Source organism: Branchiostoma lanceolatum, chromosome 16, assembly GCF_035083965.1.
Source record: "Branchiostoma lanceolatum isolate klBraLanc5 chromosome 16, klBraLanc5.hap2, whole genome shotgun sequence".
Taxonomy (NCBI): Eukaryota; Metazoa; Chordata; class Leptocardii; order Amphioxiformes; family Branchiostomatidae; genus Branchiostoma; species Branchiostoma lanceolatum.
In genome coordinates, this window is record NC_089737.1 from 15,358,985 (window position 1) to 15,384,999 (window position 26,015).

Sequence of the window (26,015 nt, forward strand, 5' to 3'; positions counted from 1 at the left end):
CAAGAGTTTCTTCACTCCACCTAGATAGAAATATGGGTACCTGACAAAAGCGATGAAAGGAGAGGTTTGGGCTCCACCTTCCAATACCGTGCCTTAGAAACAGTGGATAACAACCCACTGCTCCTACAGCCTCAAAAAGGCTAAGGTACTTTATTTCTTAGACTTAGTCAAGGAATACACAGACAGTCCATAATCGTGCACACAGAGTGATTTAATGAAAGAGTGTAATCCCTGAAGTAAGCTAACGAATTGTGCTATAATGTTTACAAGTATGAGGCTGTAGCTAGAAATTTGTTCCAATATTTGTCTGAGGCGTATGCTAAAATACATGAAGTAGGCGTTTCCCTTGTTAAAGGACTGGTCATGACATGACGTGCTAACTTTTCAGCTGACGCAATTTTCATATACATAGTGAGCAGAACACCATTGTAAATTAGCCTGAAATCTGCATTCATTCGGTAGAAGTCATGGCGAAAACTGAGGTCAGGTGTCAGAAGAAGTAGAGAAAAATACGGATAAGTCGAATGATAGGGAAATATTTTGGTGTTGGACACCACCGTTTAAATTCGTTGATGAAGGTTAGACATCCAGGTAGTAAGGTACGCCAAAAATAATTACTCAAGCAACTGGATTATTTAATTTCTAAATTTTATCCAGTTGCTTGAGTAACAATTTTTGGCGTACCGTTTGAATAAATTACCGTTTACATGACTGTGAACGATCAACAAGTGAAATATATATATATCATGATCACAAAACGTGAACAACTCAAAGACGACCTATATAATATATGCTATATATGTCTGGCACTAAATCCATGTGTTTATTGTAGAGATGCTTTTCAACTGAAGAACTGGTACATGAATCGTACGCAACAGAATTTGTTGTGCAGAAATCAGCAGTAGAATGTCCACACGTGATGAGCGCGGTGTCTAGAAATAAGTCCTGGAGTCGTCTGATGAAACGTGCCTTAGAATAGATTCTCTTCTCTTGCCATTAGTATTCCTGTAAAAAAAGAATAATGGATTAATGAATACATTCAGAGAAAGGCTAAATTTGTTTAATTCAATTAAAACCAGAGTTAATCATTTTAACTAAGCACGACAACTGGACAGTAATTTACAAAAATTCTTAATTGATATGTTAATGAGGCATAAATGAATTAACAAAATGAAATGAGGATGATATAGGATGTATGCACAAGGTTGTATGCTGAGTTAGTCACTGACGAAAGATAGCGGATGCTATCTGAAACGTCTGACTGTTTCAAACTTTTATCCAGTTGCTTGAGTAACTGTCTTTTGGCGTATCTTCAAGGAACAGGTGGGCGGTTTTGTCTAATCTCACACCGCACGAGAACGTCTTGGCATTGATGGATCGTCTTATAGGAAGACATTCGTCTTAAGTTGCCAGCACCAACTGCCCTTTCTTCCTCAGGGGAGGATGCAAGGTGAGTTTGCCGCTGCAACCGATGAGTCCCCGCCTATCCACGACGTTACCTTTCCGCGATCCCATAAATTTCTCATGGTCATGAATTCCCCGGGGAGGGCACACGACCATCAGGTGGCCTCAAGAACAAACTAAGAGTAATTCATCTTTTAGAACACTCCTCCGTTTGTGTTAGTCAGATTTGAGGTAAGGGAATACGACACATGACTTGTGGCAAACCTCCGGCCGATTCTTGGAAGTGGCGCCTGACGCAACGCAGTCTTTGGTACTGAAGAACAAACGCGGGTCGATAAGCTGATGGGAACGATTTGCTAGCTTCTTCAGAAACAACAGTTGCAGTTGAACTCGTTTGATGTTTCTTTTTTGTCCCTTTCAGCAAACTATAATCGACTTTTAGCAAGCAGCAATGCCGCCTGTTTCACAGGATAAATGTATTGATCTTAGATTGTGTAAAGCAGATTGGGACGAAATGACAGAGTCGTTGTTGTACCGGCTGCAGGTTCCCACATTTTTTGGTGGCACTGGATTCAGGTCATCTGCAGACTCTAGCCTTGTTTTTCGAGGTGGACGAGGCGTTGTTTTTCCCAAGGCAGTGCTTGCTTTATCACATCCTTGCCGAAGTAAAATCTTCAGGAAGGTGATGGTGCAGTACACAATCGTAGGTGTATATGTATGTAGTTATCAAAATAACCGTGACCATTACGTACCTAGTTAAAGTATTAGAATAACTGTGCCCATCACAAAAGACATAGAAGCACTCAGAAATGGTAAGATTTGATTTTGTTGTTGGGCTTAGCAAGCCTGAATACCTTAATCAATACACACTTTCGTTGATTGTTATCAAATTTCTGAATACATGCAAGTCCTTACATCTGATAGTACTCTCGCGATTGATATGCTAGATATTCATCGGATCTATCGTTTGAAGTATCTGAAGAAAGCAACGTCCCGATTCTGATCACACTGAAACTTGCAGCCGGATACGTATCTGTTCTTTGTTGTTTGCTTCATCGCTAGGGAACGGGTATTACGTCAAACGACATGTCATACCTACTTACGCCCTACAGTGGGCGTACGTAGGTATACATAGATATTCTTTAAGAAACGAAGCTTCACAGACGTTTTGCTTAAACTTGTGTCCGTTTCTGTTTCTTCTTGTCTCACTTAGTTCTTAGGGGACGGATATTCATATCATATCAAACGCCCAAACTACAATCAACTTTTACAGGTTGAAGGGGCAACCCAGCTGTCTTATGATGAAATAAATTGATAGATGAATAAAGAAGGCATTAAAAACCTTCTTGATTTAAGAAGACGATCCACTGTGGTTAATGATAACAAATCCCACTAGGAACGAAGTATTTCAACAGAATTGGAATTCAGCACTGTCTACGCTTTTGAAAGTTTTGATAAGGGGTTAGGGGACTTACAGGGAACAGGCTTGGATACTCCCGTCAGAAATAGGATTGTGGCAGATACATCCCATTGTTTCAATGGAAAGAAGCGTTAAACCGACCCATTAATGGCTTGTGACAAGGAGCTTTTAACCGTGACTACTTGTTGTTTTCTTGATTGTGAGTGGGCGACATTGATCGTCACGACGTGGAGGGAAAAACAACATGAGAAATTCGCTACCTGTGGGCGGGTTGAGGGACATACACAACCCATTCTCTTCGGCAGTGCGGAAAAAATAAGTTTTGAATACGTCAATTAACGTTTGGTAACAATGAACGTTGCTATTGACTTTGTTTCTTGTGTTTTATGGGTTCTGAGGTAGATGATTTGAACATCGCGACTTGAAGGCAACAACAACTGTTAATTGTGCATATTCGATGCCAATGGGCGGATTGTGTGTAGCAATACGTATACACAACAAGGTAGTTTAAGAAAAAAGGTTTGAATGCGTCAAGTTTCTACGAATTGGTAACTATATGATCGTTACGATCGAGGCTATTTCTTTGTCTTCTGGGCTATAAAAGGGTGACTTTGAATGCACATCACGACTTGCAGGCAAAAACAACAGGATGAATTGTCATATCCAATGCCAGTGGGTGGATTGGGTGACAAATCCTATAATCTCTGAGGTAGTTCCAAAGTTCCTTGTGTTTCTGGGTTGTGGGAGGGCGAATTTGAATATGCATCAAGACTGCATGCAAACAGTTACACTTGGCATGTTCGATGCCAGTGGGCGACTTGAGTGACGTACAAATCCCACCATCTCTGCGGTAGTTCCAAGGAAAACAAGGTTTTAGATACGTAAATGAAGGGTTGGTAACAATAGATGTTTCAATCTAAGCTGTTTCTGGGTTGTGGGAAGGCGAGTTTGAATATATATCACGAGCTGTATGAAAAACAACAGGATAGATTGGCATATTGGATGGATTGAGTGACGTACAGATCCCACAGTCTCTGCGGTAGTCCCAGGGAAGAACGAAGTATTAAGTACCTCAATCAAGAGTTACAAACAATGACTGTAGCGCTCGTGAATACCTGTTGTTTTCTGAGTTGCAAGGGAGCGAGTTCGAAATCACGACTCGAAGGCAGAAACAATAGGAGAACATGCTATATTCGTTGCCAGTGGGGGAGTCGATTGACAAGCACATTACAGAGTAAGATTAAATCAGTTAACGATCGGTATCTTGCGATGAATGCTGTTTTTGTTGTGTGGGTTGTGAGGGGGTGAGTTCGTCAAGCGTGAAGTGCAGGTGGAGGCAGCAGGACATGGCACCTGAGGGGGTGTGCGTCTTTGTTTATATGTCTATCTATGTGTGTATGTGGGTGCCGCCTCTAGCTCTGCTCGTGTGTGTGTGCGTGTGTGTGTGTGTGTGTGTGTGCGTGTGCGTGTGTGTGTCTGTCTGTCTGTGTGTGTGTATGCTTGTGTGTGTGCGTGTGTATGTGTGTGAGAGAAAGAGTGTGAGTGAATGACTGTGTGTGTGTGTGTGTGTGTGTGTGTGTGTGTGTGTGTGTGTGTGTGTGTGTGTGTGTGTGTGTGTGTGTGTATGCATGTATCTTTATGTGTATGTATGTATGTATGCATATCCACTAGCCGTAGTTTCTCTACTCACTACGCATTTCCCGACGGGAAAGCCGTCCATGTCGCACATGGTCCTTGCCGGGCATCTGCACACCATCCTGGGGATCCGGCCTCTCCACTTCCCGTAGCTGGTCTGGCAAACCTTGTCCACTTTTAGGTCACACTGCAGGAAATAAAGAGACATCGAGGGTTTAGAAGAATTTCAAAGTAACAGGACTACAGAAGGCAAATGATGATGGTCACAGATCGTACCTGATGCTTTGCAGACACGAATCTTTCCTGCCGGTGAAAAAAGGTAGCCTGAGTGTCATCCTTGTTCAGCTCCAGGCTCTACCTTCACCAAACAAGGTAGAGCCTGGAACTGAAACAGGATGACACCCAGGCTATGAAAATAGGACAATAGGTATAAACAATACACCTTCTCTCCGCCTTTATCTCACTCCGTCCTTCTCTCTTTCTCTCTCTCCCCTCCTCCATCTCTCCCTCGTTGTCCCTCCCTCTATCTTCCTCTCACTCTCTCCCTATTATTCTATGTCTCTCGATCATTAACGAAGATTACAAAGCCTTTAATTCCGAGAGTTTCTAGATAACAGGTAGCCACAAATGCTGTTGTCTCTATTTGCCTGATGTACTGAATCGGCAAACTTAAGAAGCGGCGTTCTTTGAAGGTCTCAGAGGTTTGGGATTTGGAGTGTCGTGTTCCGTGTTGGAATTGTTCTGTAGGTGCCATTGCGACACTGTTTCTGGGACACTTATGGTTGGTTAAGACGTCGCCTACATTGTGTAAAGCTCTGGAGTTTCTCAAGGCAGATTTTATGATGTCTGGCTTTGCCCACCGCTGATCTCATCTTAGACTAATGTACCATTTACTCTCTGCTGACGACACGGAATATCTCGTCATCTCTCATAATGGCCTAGTTCCATCCCCTGGTCTCCTGCTTCATCAATTACCTCATCTTAAAGATGTGTGGGATGACAGTACAGTCTTTCAGGGAGATTTTCCGCAGCCCTGAAGTACAATTATGTAAGACGGATAACACAAAATGGGTCGATGAACCATGGGACATTCCCTTCAAGTTTACGGGGAGACGGAAAAGTTACAAAACATTGCAAAACGTTTCTTCTTTCCGCACTTTTGGTGTCATCTTAACGGTGATTGATATTACAGATTCATGTTGTACATATAGCACTCAGACTCTCAAGAAATTTCTTCGTGTTTCAAGAATGTTTACTTATAAGGTTTTCAAACTAGACTTTCCATATACCTATCATCTTGTCTGAATACTACTTGAGTCACGTCTTATAGCTACGTGGATTTAGTAAGCCATAAGTTAATAACTAACGGTTCCTACTGAAAAATGTGAGGATTCCAAACAAGATTGCTTTTGAATTCTCATGGTCTTATAAATCTCGTGGAAGACCCTTTACTTATGTCTGAAGAATGCAAGAAATCGTTCTTATCTTTCTCCTCGTATCTTCACCGCTGATCCGTGCAGAACGCTAGAATTAGCGAACGTCCTTCAGGACTCTACACGGCTCATTTGTGCATGATACAATCTTCCAAGCATATCTAGCATAGACTGCATCGTTATAACCAGAATGTTTCAATTTTTAGGTAATCGTTGGGTATGAACTACATACTATATCATGTATAAAGTTATCACATCATTCCCTAACATTTGTACCCGGCTAAATCGTGACAAAACTTCAATACATGTGTGCATGGTTACATCATTTAGTTTTCATCATTCATTCATGCATTCACTCATTCATCCATTCATTCATTCAGTTATACATTCATTCATTCCCACCTGTTCATCATTCTTCTACCGATTCATGTATATCAACAACATGGTATAAGGTACAAGTCGTGGAGTGGTGCCTACAAATCAGATAAGGGTGGTTAAAACTTCATTTTGGAGTTTGTGCAGTGTGAAAGTTTTCTCTCAGCTTATCTTACCTGACTTTGCAGGTCTGACCTTAGTCAGTGTTTATTACCAATATCTGGGATTGAAGTGTACCAAACGAAACACCCAGCCATCCTAGCCCAATCTCTAGAGTCTTGTATCAGTGGTTGTGAAAAATTGATTAACTTCTTTCTAATGAACATGCTAGGAACATTGTCTAAAGTCGCCTGTAGGCGATCCCGTCTTAGGTTTTGGAGTGAGTCTAGAATGATTGCTTCTCTTACATTTCCCCAGTGTGAGCCCGTGTCCGTAAGTCTAATCTCTGTAGCGATAATTATGAACACAGCAAAGAGCACGAGTTGTGAGAATCTGACTCATAAGTGGTGTAAGTACATGGACAGTAATAGCCTTTCTTCACACGTCTGGACTTAATAATTCCTACTGAGTATAGTTCGGTACGTAAGCTAAGTTCCTGGCTTGAACTGTATGCCTTTGTCATGATTTTGATAGTTCTTTATGACTTGTGAACAAAACAAAGGGCAGGAGTTGCGAGATACTGACTATTGTAAGTACATGGGCAGTAATCGACTTTCTTCATATGTCTTGATCTGACAGCGCCTTCTGAGTATAGTTCGGTACTTAAGCTATGTTCCTGGCTTAAGCTGTAAGCCTTTGTCATGTTTTTAGACGTTCATTATGAGTTGTAACATGCCCCGAGTCACTCCAATCAACAACTTACAGTCTCCTTATCTCTTGAAGTATTATCGACGAAAGCCTACTACAATTAGAAGCCTTAAAGTTCCCACAAGGTAGAGATAGACTTTCTGAATAACCCCCGTTTCTATAATAACCAACACTGCAAACGGCGCGCGTCTTGGGCGTGTGCCAACTGGTCTCTGATTTTAACCATTTAAGACTGAGCGGCGTTTAAAATCATCGGACACTAGATCCCTTAGAGGTACCAAAATATCAAGTTAAGACTTGCTGTATTGCAATCAATCGACTTGGTTCATAGATACCTTGCGACTTTAAGAAACAAAGCCATGTGGGTAGTATATAGTTTAAGACTTAGATTATCTCTCGGCCTCACCTATAAGGATTTTGTCAAATTTTTAGAATTCTGTCTGTGGCCCTTCGATGACTTGCACGTGTAACTATGTACTGGAGTCGTGTGGCGTAACGGCGGGGTGTTCGACCCAGAAGCCAGCGGTCCCGGGTTCGAATCCCTGACGACACCGATGTTGTGCCTTTGGAAAAGACAGTTTACACGACCCAGGTGTAGAAATGGGTAAATTGTTCTCTGTACGTGGCACTGTTATAACTTTCAATGAAATAAGTTATGAAAAAAATTGAGTGCAGTGCCACGTCGTCTTTGTCAAAGAGCTTGTCTGTAAAAAATTTACTTGCAGTCATTATTTTACAAATCGTGCCATTTAGTTTGCTGACCAGATTTCAACAGTCTGTCCCGTGAGCACGAATAAGAACCAGGCATAACATCCATCTCACTAATAACGCCAGCGTGAGGCATTAAGCCCCACCACCTCTGCCCTTCCAGCCTGTAATATGGCCTGTTTATGAGCAGAGTAAGAACCATTACATATAACAACATACATTTACGACCAGGAAGTGTTAGTATGATTTAGTGCAGGCCAGAGGAAGTGTGTGAAGACATCGAAAGCTTCTGAAACTCTATCATTAGAATATGATTTTTTTAAATGTTATAAGTATGTGGATTTGGAAACTTCGACAATTCAACGATTCTATTTTCATAGGATTCCACGTTATTGCATTGTACTGTTTGCTGAGTAAGAATAAAGGTTTGACCCTGTGTATACTGCTGTCACGCGTAGTAAGAATACAGTAGCTATGCTTCAAGTGTTTATTAGGACATTTTTTCCTCATTTTGCCAGGTTTGGAACATGGTAGATTGGGTCGATGCCATTTATATGCGTTTAACATCATTTTGCCAGTGAAAGTTGTCCATCAAAGTATAATGACAACACCTACATGTATTTTATGGTCCTTGATACTATGTGTGGGTGGACTACATCTTACATAGATTACAGATCTTTAGTTGGGCTATCTTTTGATGTCTATGAGTGATACGTGCTATGGGGGTATGCCTTCAGTGATGCACCCACACATCCCTCATTTGAAGAATGATACATCTTAGGGCCCTATCACACGTGTGTGTATATTCAGGTCCGTATGAGTTGCGCATCAACATTTTTTGGTTTGAATAAAGTTTGTTTGCGTGAAAGAAGTTGTTTCTACTTTTACCCACCGTAGCGCAGCCTAGTTACGAAACCAAAGAAATGACTTCTTAGGCTGCAAATTTAGCCTGAACCAAAAACATATAAATACGCAACTCATGCGTATATACGCATAAGTGTGAAGGGGGCTTTAATTTTCACAACTCAAATATCTCGATCTTTGATGACTCTAACCGAATTCTAAAGACACTGTTGTTGGGTGAATTTGAAAAATGTTATGGGTCCATTTTGATAAGTTTCCAAGTCCTTCCATTGTACTCGAAATCTGGGAACAAACCTATGAATTTGAACAGACTGTCAAGTTTGGTGCATTCCACTGTGATTCAAGTACTTTTGCGTACATCGACCCTTAATTCTGCCACATTTTAAACGTTACTAACAGCTCCCATGGTGTAAATGCTGATCTGATGTAGGCCCGTTTATAGTGTGTAAACGTGATATGGGTCATATGACCATTATTACCAGTTTGATGATGCCTATCGTTTGCAATACCGTGTGGGCAGGCTTGGTCTTATATAGATTAGAAATATTCTGTGCGGCATTCTTTGGTGATATACCAAGTTATCTTTGTGGGGTATAAGTACGCGTACGCTTTCAGTGCCCACGCTGTCACCGGTACCATTTAAAAAGAAACATTTTTTTGTGCGATATAAGTACGTTTTCACTGCGACCATTTAAAAGAAATATGTTCATTTGTTGACATCTTTAGCCCGATGTTTTATGGCTCTGGCCGAATTCTAAAGACAAGTTCTGCTAACGCGTTTTGATATACGATAATGTAGCTTGAAAAAGCAATTTTCCGGCATTGTGGATATGGAAGATGCCATAAAAGTTTGCATAAAACCACCGACATCAAACATACAGATTAAACAAAGAATAGCTACAATAGTGGGGTGAAAAATCTTGCACATAGAGTGTACAATACAGGCTATCGATCGGGATATTATGTGTATCTGTAGCATCGTTTTCACTGGTTCTTTGGTGCTTCATGCATATTCTCCCAGCGCAATGGCTCCCCTTTATGTAGCGGGTCTGGTATAGAAAATGTATTACTACTATATAGTAATATAAATCTGTCCGGATATGCAGCTTCTACCTTTTAGTACAAACCTGGAGTGTTACGCCTTGAGGCGGTTTACCGGGTATGCAATACAAACAAATACTAACTTAAAGTAAGAAACAACACCATGATATGTACGACCACAGAGCTCTGGACTATCAAAGGAAACTGTTTTGTATCTGTGTGATTGTTTGAATCGAATAAAACCATTATTATAAACCAGAGATGACAGTGAACTGAAGTAAAGAGCGGCCTAATCTGCAACTGGAGTTCCTACCTGGCTGATCTTGAGGCAACTCTACTCTACTCTACTCTACAAAATGCATGTGGGCATCATTATCGTGAAGTGACTTATGTCATGGCTTCTTTAACAAGCTTACCCTGAACTCTTCCTGAAGGGCGAATGTGATATATTTTGTTTATCTTTAGATGAGAATCCGCTCAGCTTATAATGTTATCTCCATGTTTTATTCAGTATTTACCTTTGTTTATATATAGTGTAACTGCAATCAGTTTCTTAACTTACCGTGAAATGTCATCTGATTGGGTGAATATCAGTGTAGATTCTGTTTATACAGCCTTCATAAATACAGACCCACCAAGCATGAAAGTTAATCTAGGCTCTGATAACTTTTATCATGGAGAAATGTCATGTGTGAAATGTTGATTGTGTGAATAGCACTATGAGTGCATACTTTGTTCATACAACATTCAGACATACAGGCCCAGCGAGCATGGAAGTTCATCTAAGTTGATAACTTTCATCATGGAGAAATTAAAATGTTCAGTTACCCAAAATATTGCACTCACATCACACAGTGACTGCCCCTATTGGTCTGGACATGACACTTAATGTACGTCTGCAAGACGTCGAGGTGTGACGTCATCAAGACGTCAAAGTGTGACGTCAGCAATGCGTCAAGGGTTGTTGGAAGTCGATGTCACCTGGTTACAGAGTCAACAGGACCAAAGTACGTCCAGGTCAAAAGATACAAAAAACGAAATTTCTACTAGCATGCATTACCAAGGTAACATACCAAGGGGCCCAAAATTGAACCTGACCTTTGTCTTACCAACAACTACTCACATACCAAATATTATTGCAATCCATTTAGACCTTCTTGAGTTACACACACACAGACACACAGACAGACAGACCCAACACAATAACATTTTTAATGCAGATAACAACTTTCTGCCAAACCTTAAGCCCTCTTCAAGATAACGGTGACCCAAAGGCACGTGCCCATACAAATTGGACCAGTCATTCTGAATAGGGTAGGAGGCTCAGTCGACAAGTCTGGATGTCCTTATGATACGGTAAAACTCTTCTACATGGACATCCAAGTGTAGGCAGGCCTCGCACAACCTACATACAGCAGCTGTGTGAGGATGCAGGCTGCGATTTAGAAGAACTACCGAGAGCAATGGAGGACAGGGAGGACTGGAGGAGGAGGGTAATCTTCATCCGTGAGACTCTCACGACAAGATGATGATGACAATGTTATTCACCAAGTCACAGGAGATGTCATACTTGGTTGAGAAACGTAGTTAAGTGACAGCCCAGAGAACACTGGATGTAGAAACTTGAGTAGACTAAACACTTTCAACATACACTATTAGTGGTATTTACCATGATTGCTCTTGCAACCAGTCTTCGGGGAAAAACAAAAAATCATCACCGATGAACTGTGATTGATGTAGGTGTAATAATCGCAGTAAGATGTCGCGTTTTGTTGTGCACTGGAGTAAATAATGGCATAATCACTTACCGACAGGAGTGCGCGCTGCCTTACTTACTGTGCGGGATTAATGTCTGTGGTTTACGGTGACAGATGGAGCTATTTGCACAGTTCAATTAGCTTTTAATTCGCCGCACAATACTATAAGCACGACGTCAAGCCTAACGACTCGGGAAGTAGTTTACCGAGGATACATACTTCTGACGTATGCAGGGGAAATGTTTACTCAAGTTGATACCTGTTTTGGTTTTTCACCATTGCTTTTCTTTGAGGTCATCCAAATGCCCCAAATATTCCAAGTTTTCCAACTGAAAAATCAGAAATTTCTAAGACAATTTAGGGAAATATACTTCTGTCAAAATTGAATAAGTAAAGGCAAGCTTCTTGTGTTGCATGTTAAAGATACATTATTCTCTGACCTCTTGATCATAGCCTGCTCTATCCACTTTCCAATAGTGCCTTGAATACCTGCACTCACTCAGTTCCATATCATTCTACAAAAGTTTTGACAATCTGTACTTTACTCTCTGTGATGCTACTATATCGCCACGGCGCGTGCCTGGATCTATTTCTACGGATGTTAACTGATCTAACGTTAACATGATTACATTGCGAAATTAGATACCATTTGCGAGATGAGTTTGCTACGGCTTAATTTTCCAGAGCGTCTCAAATTGAGTTTACGATGGTGGCTCTGATTGAAATCTGAAATACTTCTAACACCCGTTCAGAGAGATCGAGACAATTTCATGCTGGAAATAATTTTGTCTACAATCACAAGTTATTCCATACGACTTTGGTGAAGACATATATCTGAACGTACTGCATAGAAGTCGTTTTGGGTTTAGGGTGGTTCAAAACTGGAAAGACAATGTTTTTTTATTTCGCTTACAACGTGTACAGAATACTGAATGACTCGCACAGTTTTTGACGCCATATCTTTGATAAACAGCTTGATTACGCTTTCGTTATGATGTATGTTTTGCTTAGATCATGTCCTGTACATTTTATCACTCTTATTTTCTGCTAGATGATAATCAAAATCTCAACTCAACTCTGGCACCCACCATTACGTTTATCGATGTACGTAATGCAAATATAATGAAATCAGTTTCAATATGAGATCGATAAACTGTGCAATTCATAGCTAGCTTCGAAATTGCTTCATTTGATTAAAGTTTCACAGGGACTCAGGGACTCAACTTAATGTCTCAAAATGTGATAAATTTTGCAGTTGTTCAAAGACGTACGTTCAAATGAAAACAAAGCCTTGATCACATGAAAGATATATGCCTTGGCACTGTGACTTCCTGCAACGGGGCCGTGTTTCCTTTCATATGTATGTTGTATTTCATTCATGCCATATACAAACAAACTGCCTTGATGACTGATGTTACTTTAACTGAAAATTGAAGCACTGCTTTAATCCATTGGTCCTGCCTTTCTATGAAATCTAATGCCGCAAAAGGTTGTGATACATTGTGTAACTAAGACTGATTAAATATGTACGTGAGAATAAAGGCAAAATGTTATCAGCTAACAGACGTACAAGTTAATGCAGAACTTATTGTCCCAAAATGTGATAAATTGATCATTTACACATGATGAAAAATGTACGTTCAAAGGAAGGCAAAGCGTTCTAACATGAAATTGTTTGGCACGTAGTTTCCTACAAACGGGCTTAGAGAGTGTCTTGTTGCATGTTTTATACCTTATTTATGCCAAATCCAAACAGCCTACTATGTACCTTCATGACTGATGTTACGTTAAGAGAAAACTCTAGCACTGTGTTAATCCATTGGTCTTGGCTTTCTATGAAATGTAATGGCGTAAAAAATTGTGAGAACTCCGAATGATTAAACATGTACATGTACGTGTGAATAGAGGCACAACCTTATCAGCTAAAGCCCCCTCTCACTGGACTCGCGGCACACTGGCGGTGTCGCTGCGGCCGATCGAATTGACAAAGCACTCAACAAATTTCATCGACAAAAAACTAATCTTTTTAAGCTTGGTGTGTTTTGTTGTCTTTTGGACATACTTGTACGTTTTGAATGATATTCCTATCATAAAGTCAAGGGTAACACAAATCCAGTTTAGTCCAGTGAGAGGGGGCATTACAGACGTATAGGCTGGCGCTGTATGGACTCGTACAAATGGCCCCCGGTGGTTCTAGATTTACTCACGCAGCACCGTAAATTGTCAGGAGACGAATTAGCGGTAGCAGGCTCGTTGACATTCTATCGATTTTTGAGGGAACACCGCTTAATCTAGAGGGGAAACGTTTTAATCTATGGTGATTCGTTTTGGGTTACAAATGTTCCGTGCCTCACCTATTCTTACTGGGTGCGTTTATTGCACCATACTCCTTCTTGGTCTGTCCATGTGTAGATTAGAACGAAAGTCATTTATGAAATAAATCAGGCTGCCATCTGTTTTTGCACTGACATCTCAAGTGTTCCTCGGTTCTTTTGTTCCATGAACGTTATCTAATATAGATATACAATCATCTGGACATGAAACATCTGATATTTGTATAAAGGTTAAACTGTTGGTCCTGGCGGGTTAGATGGCCCAGCGGAACAGAACGAAGATCTTTAATTTATCTTCAAGGTCTTCGCGTAAAGGTTCCAGAAGCAACGGCAATGCACGTCTTCGATAAAGTGCTCCCATCGGTATATCCTTTTCTCCACACAGAATCCCTTATGCAATTTCAAAACTGCTAAGCCGATCTCACGTGTTCTCAGTGGAGGAGTGTATGATTAAAGGAGGCGGGTGCTTCAAATAACAAGTAACGTTCTGAAACTACCGCGGGGAAGATTACAAAATCATCATGAGGATCGAAAAGTGGAAAGAAGATTGTCGGCAAAGTGAACGTTGTACAAAGAATTATCCCCATCTGTAATGAGAACGTATTTCTCCACGGATAGCAAGTACAGTCAACCCCGTTCGCAGGCAACCACCAAGCCAAGATAGCTTTGAACAATGCATGCAGTTAGCTATGCGAAGGTTAGACGTGACAGGTCGTTCGGTGTAATATAACCGTGCCGCGTGCCTGCGAAGCTGGTGTGTTACACCGAAGGGCGATTATACTGGCTATATAGATACAGATACAGATAAAGATACAGAAGCCACATTGTACAGTCCCGTCCATTTTTAGATAGTTAACCCAACCTTGTCCTCATTAACCATTTGTCTCCTCAGTCTCATGAGTGGTTGTTGAATCCAGTTTGACTACACTTTATTTCATTCGCAATTTGTTTCAGGCTCAGGGAAACCGAACACAGAAAACTTACAAAACGCATTTTCCGTCATCTAATGATGAATGTAACGATACAGCCCTTGCTTGAAATCTGGACCATGACGATATACATCATGTCTTTGATGATAAGCCTAATCTGCAATCTTTTCACTGATCAAAATGAATAGGACCATATTTGGCGTAGGCTTTACGGGGTTATGTGAGGTTATATGTGGCGGTCCTATCGTTAGATTAGTAATTTAGTCAAGTAGATTTGAAGCTTTTTTTTTAGCCCATCTTCGGCTCAAAACGTCTGAACAATGGATCTTTTAACGTGGCATCTTACACAGTTTCTAAGCAAAAATATGGATGGTAAAATATTAAAATCAAAATGGAAAAAACACGGCTGCGTTGGCCGGGAATCGAACCCGGATCTACTGCTTGGAAGGCAACAATGCTGACCATTACACCACCAACGCTCGCTATAGCGCATCTCTCACTCCAACTGGTGATGTCGATGCCTCATGACCACGTAAGAACTTTATAAAATATTTATCAGTCTGATTCAGATGGATAGAACTATGTTCGGCACAGGCAATAGATGAATTCTCGAGCGTATTTTGTGGCATTACAGCCCATCTTTTTGTATTCTTGCACTCTGGACAAATAATCTTTTAACGCTGTAATTGATATCGTTTTTGACCAATAGAGTTCTCACAATATCAAATAAAAAACAGAAAGCTATGAAAAATATTTGAAAGCTTCTGTGATAGAATAGTTTTAATCACGCTGATGTACTTATTTTGGGGCTTAAACAATATCAATATGGGATCTCTTCACATTAATGAAAATGTTCCGAGCGAGCTCCATGGCGTAAGTACTAAGAGAGAATCACGTTGAGTGTGTCGTAATGACGTGTGCTCGGCACTCTACGTCGTGACATACTGTATTCAAATTCTATTTCTTTGTTTCTAGGTTTTGAGGGAGTGTGTTCGTTTCTGCTCTCTTCACAGTAATGAAAATGTTCCAAGCGAGCTCCATGGCGTAAGTACTAAGAGAGAATCACGTTGAGTGTGTCGTAATGACGTGTGCTCGGCGTTCTACGTCGTGACATATTAAAATTCTTTTTCTTTGTTTCTAGATTATGAGGGGGTGTTCGCATCACCACGCCTTGTAATCAACAGCAGCAGGAGATGGCACACACGCTTTGAGGGAGAGGGCTGAGTGATGGTTACTTCCGCAAAACGGATAGAACATGCTGCGTGCAGGCGTGCAGCTTTTTAACGTAGAGGTACCCACTTTGCGCACACGCTGTCTAATGTGATGCCAACGTGCCTATTATGTTTCTGTTTATGGTGACGTTAAGTGGATAAGCGGGTCTCGTGTTGCTGCGTACGGCGTGTACAAAAGAACAGCAGGTCTTGAGATTTCATTAGTAATTCCATTTAACGTTTCCTTTGATATTTGCGTGATAACGCTTAACACGTTTCCAACAGAGACGTGACGCAAAACGCAAGTCCTTTGATGAGCTAGAGGCTGATGTGAACGGTTTGACTTTGAGAGAGATATTTTTGATCTATACGAGAACATGTAAGTGAATTTCCTTATATGCCGAAAACTTTGGAGACAAGCAACCTGTTTGTTTTTTCCTCCAGAGACACTCCAGGGGACAAGTATGTTTTTGAGTAAACGGTTTCATCTGGTAGATGTTTTTGAACATGTGACGTGTTTTTCCTAAGATATTTTTGATCTATACGAAAACATGTTAGTGAATTTCCTTATATACTAAAAACTTAAGAGCCAAAGCAACCTGTTTGTAGTTCCTCCAGAGCCACTCCGGGGCACAAACATGTTTCGGAGTATTTCATCTGGTAGATGTTTTTGAACATGTGACGTGTTGTTCCTAAGGTATATTTGATCTATACGAGAACATGTAAGTGAATTTCCTTATATGCCGAAAAGCAAACTGTCTAATATATTACCTCCAGAGCCACTCCGGGGGACAAACATGTTTTGGAGTAAACGGTTTCATCTCGTAGATGTGATTGAACATGTGACGTGTTGGTCCTAAGATATTTTGATCTATACGAGAACATGTAAGTGAATTTCCTTATATGTCGAAACCTTTGGAGAGAAGCAAATCGTCACTCCAGGCCAGATACATGTTGCGGAGTAAACAGTTTCATCTGGTAGATTTTATTGAACATAAGACGTAGTTTTCTTCACCCTCGGATTTCTTTACTTTTGGGCCCAAGGGGAACCGCGTTAGTCGGAGCTGTTAGTACACACATCAATGCGAAACACCACTTTGTTATCGCTATGGACTAAAAACAATACTTTAGTTTATTTTCTCTGTAGTTTATGTCAACGCAAACTGCACTGTCTGAGGTTTTTATGGCCCTAAGGGCCGGTGGATGTTGGGCTGGCCGCTGTAAGTGTGATTCAATCAGGCCACTTTCCCTCAGATCATTCCCTAAAACTTACATTCATACGGTTATCTGCTTTGATGATAACTTTCATAACAGCGAAACAAACTACTAAAGCCGAGGAGCATCTATTCGTTTATTCATACCCTTGCCTAGTGGCACATAGGGCAGGAAGTTTCCTTGCTGTTTCAGTAGCAGGGGATATTTTTTTACAGGAAAGAGTAACCCTTCCCCTTTTTATGAGCTTGAGGCACCTCCTCGAACATGGGACTCCCATTTTACGTCCCTTCCGAAAGACAGGTGCAGTCCCAACCGAAGCACCATTCCCATAATCATGATTGAACCGGGGATTCCCAGTTACCAACTAATTGGAAACAGGAGATAGACTGTGTGGCTGATGCCTGTCGAGTTTTATAGACATCCTTGGTTAGAAGCATAGTGTATGGTACTGAAACTTCATTCTGATGCCCAGGGACTATGAAAAATCAAATTTAAGATGTACAAAGCTTCTTTTAACAACAACCAGATCTCTCTTGCAAAACGCGTGATAGGGAAGACATACGATTATTTGAACGATTTGCATGTATAAAAAAGATGTACATCGTCTTATTGTCAAGCCAAAGTAACGATCCATTATTTCATTCTCCGGGCCTAACGTAAATTTCTGCTCTTAATACTTGCACTCGCTAATAACGTCCCAAAACTGCCTACACAAGCCAATAATATGTTTGAATCACAAGGGACAAATTACGACTAGGAGGCAAAATCCTCAGGGGACGGTACTAATTATGAAAACACCTTCCAGTCCTTCACTTGTGACAGATGGTAGGATTTTCCTTTCGGGCTCTTTGGAGGCCCCCATGGTAGCAGCAGATGCTGCTACATACGAACTTGTGAACCCAGAGAGACTTGGAACTAGACCGAAGAAAGTTGACGTTGCTAAACCTTAGATTAAACCGTCGCTGGTCGTACGATTCTGTGTGTGTGGTTTGTTTCCATACTTAACCATTCAAGTCATGTGATTTTGATACATTAATCTTGATGTGAAAATTAACTTTCACGGCCTCAACTGTCGCCGGAATCTGCTTATTTCATGTTCACTCGGTTCATGTGAACCCAGAGAGACTTGGAACTAGACCAAAGAAAGTTGACGTTGCTAAATGTTAGATTAAACCGTCGCTGGTCGTACATTTGTGTGTGTGTGCTTTGTTTCCATACTCTAATATTCAGGTGATTTTAACAGATCACTCTTTGAAAAATAACTTTCACAACCTCAACTGTTGCCACAATCATTCCATGTAAATGTTATACAACAACTATGCTTAGTCAAAATTAGAATCGTTGAACTGATAGATTTTTTTCTATACTTGGACGAAATGAACAATATTTGAGTTGGATCAGATTGGAGAGAATCCCTGATCGCTCCTAGCCTGGATGCCAAACTCTAAAATATTTTACATTACATTACATTTATCGTGTAATTGTAGATCGCTAGATCGCTCCCAATTGACTAATTTTGACAGCTAAAGGCTTTGGGCGGAATGTAAAATGTTAGACCAACCCTTGTTGGCAGAGTGTTGGCCATTAATTATCGTTTATCCTTCGAAGAAGGTAGGTGTGACATATATCCAGAGAAAGTTCCCTACCAGCACTTCCGGCATCAGTAGTTTGGGGGTAGTCTCCAACCAGACCCAATGGATTGCAAAGACCGTATCCAACTGGAAGAAGGAGCTTGTAATGCAATCCAAGGGTTGCGAAACGTACTTCCTCTGCCAGTTTGATACGGGCTTTATGCAACCTATAGATCTGCTTGGAGATTAGTTTGGGGGCTAGAGAGTACATGGAATGTCTTTTCTAAAGATTATTCTACTGTTGCAACTTCCAAACCGAAACTGTTGACGAGTATGGACTTTTGGGTGAGACTTCTTTTAGTGCAATCTATTAGGACAAAACTACGTGACTTTATATGACTACGTAGATTTGCTGAATGGATCTGAAGATTTCTTTCCTGTAATCAGCGTACAGCCGTAAAACTTATCAGTCTCGGACTGTCGGCAATCGCAGAAGGTAATGATGATTCACCTGGCGCCAAGTCATCCTTATGTGCAATTGCAAGTTTCCACATGTTTTATTAGATCTTCATTAGCAATCAATGGCAAACATGCACAAGTAAAGGTAGTTAGAATCCTTACTGTGAAGAGTTTAGTAGATTTGGAAAAGAAATCCTTACTAAAGGTTTGCAACGATTACTTCACTTATAATAGCACATTATTGTTTGATTGATGAAATGTTCCAGTACAATAAACAGTGTTCAAAAAAAGTCACCATAGACATATATAACAGTAAGGTAAGCTTATATGGAATCACTTGTCTCATGCTGTTTTTGCAGTTCAGGTTTGGCAGGTGTTTGTGCCTGGACCGGTGATATGAAATACGAAGGGGGCGAGGCGAACATGCATTAGGCAAGGACAATGAGATATTTGCCACCATATATAGATGCAAAAACTGCACATGATTTACACCAACATGGTCACAAATCCTCAAAGCGCTGTTCTTCGAAAAGTACTGCTCTTTTTATCCTAAGAACGATTTATACCCTGTATCTGTGCTGAGTAAAACCACCAGCGAACTTCCGATCCCTCGGCTATCTCTCCACACCTCTCAGGCTTTTAATGTGAGCCCAAAAGCTGTGTACACGATAAGACTACCCCGACTTACGTTCTGTTACAGAAACGGAAAGTGCACCAGAACATTTTCTGACGACCTGTTGTGACCGGAGGGACGTATCCCATCAGGTACAAGGCGTTAACAGCATTAACCTTCGTCAACAACCCTGGCTGACAATCCTTTGATTATAACCAGATGTCCGTGAGTCTTAAAGTCACACCAGAGTGCATCTTTGATGGTACTCATGGGGCGGCTCAGCGTACGTATCTTCACGTTACAGCCGCGTGGCTGCTCCAGGGTATACGTCAATACCTCGCGTCCAAAGCCTCGTTAGATTGCTTGAGGCGACCGCGTAGGATCAGAAACACTGTCTGTGTAAAGTTCAGCAGAACAACCGCCTTTTGTGGACGTGACTCTCCTGGATGGGTGACTAGGTTCTCTTTTAGATAGACTCGTCTTCTTTTAATATCAGATAGGAAAGGGCAGGGTGCTAAGCATGGTGTTTATCATGGTGCAAAGGGTAACAGAACAAACGTGTTCTGTGACTAAGATCTTCCTACCCGGGTGACTGGTGGGCTGTCAGGTAGAGCCGGCTTCTTTATTGAGTTCTGTCTTGCGGAAAATCAGCTGTGGATATTTATTGGTACCCCGCTACATTAAAAGTATTTTCTGTTTTATGTATGGTATTGTCTATTGTAGAGTGCATCAAGTGTCAAGTCGTATTTTTGCAGACATGGCGAGTGCTGTTCTAAGAGAAAAGTACAACTTTGTTACTTTGAATCACATACACATTGGTCTGGTATGAACAATTGCATTGTGTCCGAGTAAACTCAAGCCAACAGAACCTGGAGCGTGTTAAACAAGATTCACTCAAACCTGGAGCGTGTTATACAAGATTCAGTCAAACCTGCACACCTAGGAGTAGGCCACGATCTGTAAAAGTTACCTTACCTCTGAACTCACAAACCAGGCATTGATAACAGCCTGCCTTTGGGTGCTTCGATGAAGATTAAACATCTAGGTAATAAGATATGCAAAAGGACAGTTACCCATTGACAAGCAACTGGATAAGATTTTGAAACAGTCAGACGTTTCAGACAGCATCCACTCTCTTTCGTCAATGACTAAAGGAAGGAACTGGAGAACCCGGTTTGACTGAATGTATGTTTCAAAATTGTATTCAGTTGCTTGACCAACTGTCTTTTGGCAGCCTTTTGTTACTTTCTTATCTGAACCAATATGATACTACTGAGTCTACTGAGGGCAGATCTGAAAGAAACAGGACCAGGACCACTGCGGTCAGAAAGAAAACTGCGGGAGCTACATGAGGGCCTGAATGGGGGGTCCCAACAACGCTCTAGGCTAAATTCGGAGGGCCGGCTACGTAATACGCTAAATTCAGAAAGCCTCCCTACGCTCTACGCGAAATTCGGAAAGCCCCCCTACGCTCTACGCTAAATTATGGAGTTGTCGGCAACGCTCTACGTAAAATTAAAACGGCCGATTACGCTCTACGTAAAAGGGGCATGCAGGCCCTTCTACATGCAAGGGAGCTTGCGGCGAACCGGACAAAGTGGAGAGAGTTGAAACAGGACTGATTGCAGCTGCATGGTGTCCAGGCTACTGCAGCAGCAGAACACATGTGGACTTTTATGATACAAAAAAGTAAAACCGACCCACCGTTTCTAGCTCTTTTTTTTGTTTTTGAGGCTTCTTACATATATATAAAATCTTGAATTAAAATGTTCTCATAATCATAGAGAATCAAGCCGGGTTGTGACAGAAAGTAGGTTTTACAATACCTTATGAAGGTTTCTTGTCTTTGTTCAGCAGTGTTATGTAAGGTATACTGCTGTTTATAAAAGTTTCAATATGATACAAAAAAGTAAAACCGACGTACAGCATCCACTGTCTTTCGTCAATGACTTAAGGAAAGAACTGAGAGGGGCTAAAGGGCATGTCCCCTTGAGGGTTTAAAGGGCATCTCAATAAACTCAAACTGGAGAACCAGGTTGGACTAAATGTTTCAAAATTTGTTGCTTGTCAATGAATAACTGTTTTTGGCAACCTTTTGGTAGTTCTTTATCTGAACCAATATATGACAAAAAAAGAAAAACCGACCCACCGTTTCTAGCTCGCTGCGGAAGGCTTGTCCCAGCTTGGAGAGGAGATCGTACGCCCCCGCCAGCTGTTTAGCGGATGACTGCGGACGAGAGATACGATTCACGGTTAGAGAAACCAACGGGAGAGTAAAAGGCGTGAAATGCTTGGAGCTGTAATCGGAAAATTGACTGGTCACGGTAAAAGTACATCTTAATTGATGCCAAGTGTATATTCAGAGCTCCTTGTTCCGAGAGATACAATCCACGGTTAGAGAAGACAACGGGAGAGGGAGAGGCGTGAAATGCTTGGAGCTGTAATCGGAAAATTGACTGGTCACGGTAAAAGTACATCTTAATTGATGCCAAGTGTAGGTTCAGAGTTCCTTGTTATTCAAGCATCTCCTGTGGCCAAATATACATCAAATTAACAAATAAACAGCTATACGATACGTTATCTTTCAACACATATGATATTACACGCTGAGCGCCAGGTACTAGGGATTTATTACCATGTGAATACGGCGCTCACGTGTGAAATCGTGACATTAAAAAAATCTGATTATGAGTAGGCGAATGGACTCGTCTATCGGTGTAGGAGCAGCCCCACCTAAAAATCTGAATCGCCAGCTTTCAAACATCTAAAAAGGTAAAGGTCTATAACCGTTTTGAGGAGGTAGTTTTTTTGCAACTCCCAAACCGAAGGCAGGTACCCATTTACACCTGGATAGTGAGTGTTAAGTGCTAAGGACACAACATCTAGCCAGGAATCGAACCGATGACCAGTCGATCCCGTGTCCGCTAGAATAGCCTTTTGGCAATTCTTCCTTTTCACGTGACGTCACAATCGTGTTTGAACGTGAAGTTGGCCATGTTGGATGATAAGCTGTTCGATCTCTGCACGGCTGACATCCCATCACAGATCTACAATCGTACCATTGACGACATCCATGATACAACTGGAGGCAATGCATCAATTGCTAATGAAGAACTTGTACGAATTACTTCAGGTGATTTCTGATTTTAAGATTATCAGACTGATTTTGACTCAGGTAAAATGATGCCCGGAAAAGTTTGTCAATGTTTTCCAAAGTCGGAAAGAGACATGAAACTACCACATAAAGTATGCAGCAATGAAGCAGTAATGATGAATTTAGTGCTCTTTTCCTGAACTATATTGCTACGACCCTTTCTAATACTAGGGTCACATTTCCAAACCGGGGCCCGGCCGGGCTGATTGCGGGAACGAAAAATAAAAGTATATATCAAGAAATATGCACATATCATGCTCATGACTAATTCTATCTGCGTATTGTTTGTCTTGTTCTATTTTATACCATACTTTTCGTTCCCGAAAACTACCCGAACGGGCCCCGATTTAGAAATGTGACCCTAGCATAAGAATAGTGACAAATGAGTTACACAAGTGAAGTGTTCCACACAAACGACATGTCCTGTAGGCAATGTCAAAATTGTAACAATGTGTAAATGTGTACACTTGTACCGGCTTTCGGAGTGGTTCATTTGTCAGCAGCTTTTAGCATGGTACTTTGGCAACCTTTACATGGCTCCTGACGCGCCCGTAACAGTAAATACAGGGTTTGAGAAGATGTACTTATTAGTAAAGCTGGGAGAGTACTCATGGAAACAGTCTAACACTTGAACATGTCAAGTAAAGCTTCATGGATTTCAATAGGCACCCACGCGGAGGGCTCACTGTTCAACACGTATTTTTTTTCTCTATGGGCACGTCAATTATCTTCTCTATTATTCTAAAGCGTAGAAATGACACTTGTAGGATTGTTGCATCACCCTATTCTTCATTAACGCGTGACTTTTTGCCTGATGTAGGGTTTGAAGAATCATTAATTATTTGATGCGTGTCAGGCACTTTTTGCACTAGACACCATTAAAAGGGTACGTGTGTATATGCCATCATCGAATTCTATACTCACGTACTCTGGTGGTCTTTAGTTAATGATTTAAGTATGGTAAGTTCACAACTCGTGGTGAGTATCATTACAGGAATACAATGATCAGGTACTGTACAAAGGCACGTTCGCACATGTGATCATCCACAATGTTCACGTGCCCTTTCTACATTGTTTCTAGAGCTGAGAGATTTCAGACTCGTGGTCAATAGCACCAGGTATAATAATAGCATGGCCAGGCACTTGACCTAGCACGTGCGCAAATGTCATCTTAAAATTCTGTGTTCACGTGTTCAGCGCACATGGCATCATCAAATTCTGAGTTCACGTGTCCCTTTTCTACTTGGCCCTAGTGCTGAAGAGCTAAAAGGTTTCAGATTCGTAGTCATCACCACTATGTATAACGCCATATAATCAAGCACTTGTAAAAAAGGCACGACAGCATATGTCATTATCACTTTACATGTTCACGTGTTCCATTCTTCAGGCGTCAAGTTCACAAGTTTTAAACCATTAGGTATGACGTCATGGTCACGAGCTAGCCACTTGTTCTTTGAAAATTCGGCACATGCGCACATGTCATCATGGATTTCTGTGTTCACGTGTTCCTTTTTGGTTGGATTTAATGTTTGGAATTACTGTTAAAGTTCACCCGTTTTAGAACACTAGGTATGACACCAGGGTCATATGACACTTGTTCACTTATAAATCGGCACATGCGCACATGTCATCGTGGATTTCTGTGTTCACGTGTTTCTCTTGACAAGTTTTAAACTCGTGTCCAGAGTCAAACCACATGGCCAGACACTTCTTAAACTTAAAGTATCCCAGACGTCTTGGTAAGACGCATAGGGGTGGCGCCCATTTCCATTGCTGTAGCCCTTGGGCCACACAACTTTGTGCAATCACTACAGCAGGGGGCTAGTCCACTGGTGGTAATGTGTGTTTAACTACCATACTCTTTCCCAAATGCCGAGTGCTAAGCAGAGAAAGAAGTATGTACCATTTTCGAACTCAAGACCTACCGTGAGCTAGGCGAACACTCTACCCATTAGGTCATTGCACTTCTTAAGGAGTATCATCACATTCTTCATGTGTTCCGAACCGCTTAGGATAAGCACAGTCAAATTGAAAAGTGCGGTTCAATCTCGGCCCTCCCATTTCAGTAATACCTCTAAGACTGCTCCATCTTGCGGGCTACTGTCTTATTCTATTCCACTGAAAATTTTATGAAAAATATCGATTCGATTTTATGAATTATCCTTCTTATAGCTGGTGAGTTCCTCCAAGAGTTAACCTTTGGTCCCCTATCCGTATTTTATAGCTGTGGAACATTAATGTTTTCGGAAGTCTGTAATTAATAAAAAAGGCAGCTACTGCTACGACAGAGGGAACTGGCTTTATTTCTCCATATATATTTCATTGATTTCTGAATCTGTATCTGTATGGCCAGTATAACCGCCCTTCGGCATGACACACCAACTTCTGTATCTGTACATGTATAGCCGGTATAACCGCCCTTCGGCGTAACACACCAGCTTCTGTATCTGTATGGCCAGTATAACCACCATTCGGTGTAACACACCAGCTTCTGCATCTGTATGGCCAGTATAACCACCCTTCGGTGTAACACACCAGCTTCTGCATCTGTATTTTCATAGCCGGTATAACCGCCCTTAGACCTAACACGATAGCTTTGTCTGCCAGTGTATGGATGGTATGGCCGCCCTTCGCCGTAACGTAGTCACTTTACAGACATCAATTGTATATGTTGTAAAACTTACTTGTCCACTGCCTGCCTTTTGCTTGCAATGTGAAATGACTTTTCTAAAAAGCAAATTCAGACAAACGAAGAAAGACGACTATACAGCCTATTCACAAGTCACCTCCGGACGTTGGAGTCTGTAGCACATTTTACGAAAGAAATCGTGAATTGTTCCCCTTACAAATGAGAGTCCCTGATGACAGGACCCAGTTCTACGCACCACAATGGGGACGTCAGTTGGAGTTTCTAGGGCTACATTTTATATAAAGGTAAAGGCCAATTATCGCCTCCCATGTCAGTCTTTTCCTCCCAACAGACTCGACATTCAAACGGCCGTGTGAAAGTAAGACCAGGTAGACGGAGAATGGCACAAGCATTTATCACTTGTCTAGAATGGTTTTACATTGTGTCAGCAGACGTA

At 41.3% G+C, this 26,015-nt stretch overlaps 1 protein-coding gene and 1 non-coding gene across 2 annotated transcripts in view; both read right to left on the reverse strand.

Moving 5' to 3' along the window:
* Positions 1-193: 193 nt before the first annotated feature.
* Positions 194-26,015, reverse strand: part of LOC136422089 (uncharacterized) — a 39,717-nt gene continuing 13,895 nt past the window's right edge. The window contains exons 2-4 of the mRNA XM_066409737.1: positions 21,925-22,002; positions 4,515-4,646; positions 194-1,005 (exon numbers count right to left, since the gene is read on the reverse strand). Of these exons, the coding sequence (XP_066265834.1) occupies positions 997-1,005; positions 4,515-4,646; positions 21,925-22,002 (219 nt within the window). The 3' untranslated portion in view covers positions 194-996. The remainder of the gene's footprint in view (positions 1,006-4,514; positions 4,647-21,924; positions 22,003-26,015) is intronic.
* On the reverse strand, positions 15,114-15,185 carry Trnag-ucc (transfer RNA glycine (anticodon UCC)). Its single transcript has one exon. It is a non-coding gene; the product is annotated as a tRNA-Gly (tRNA).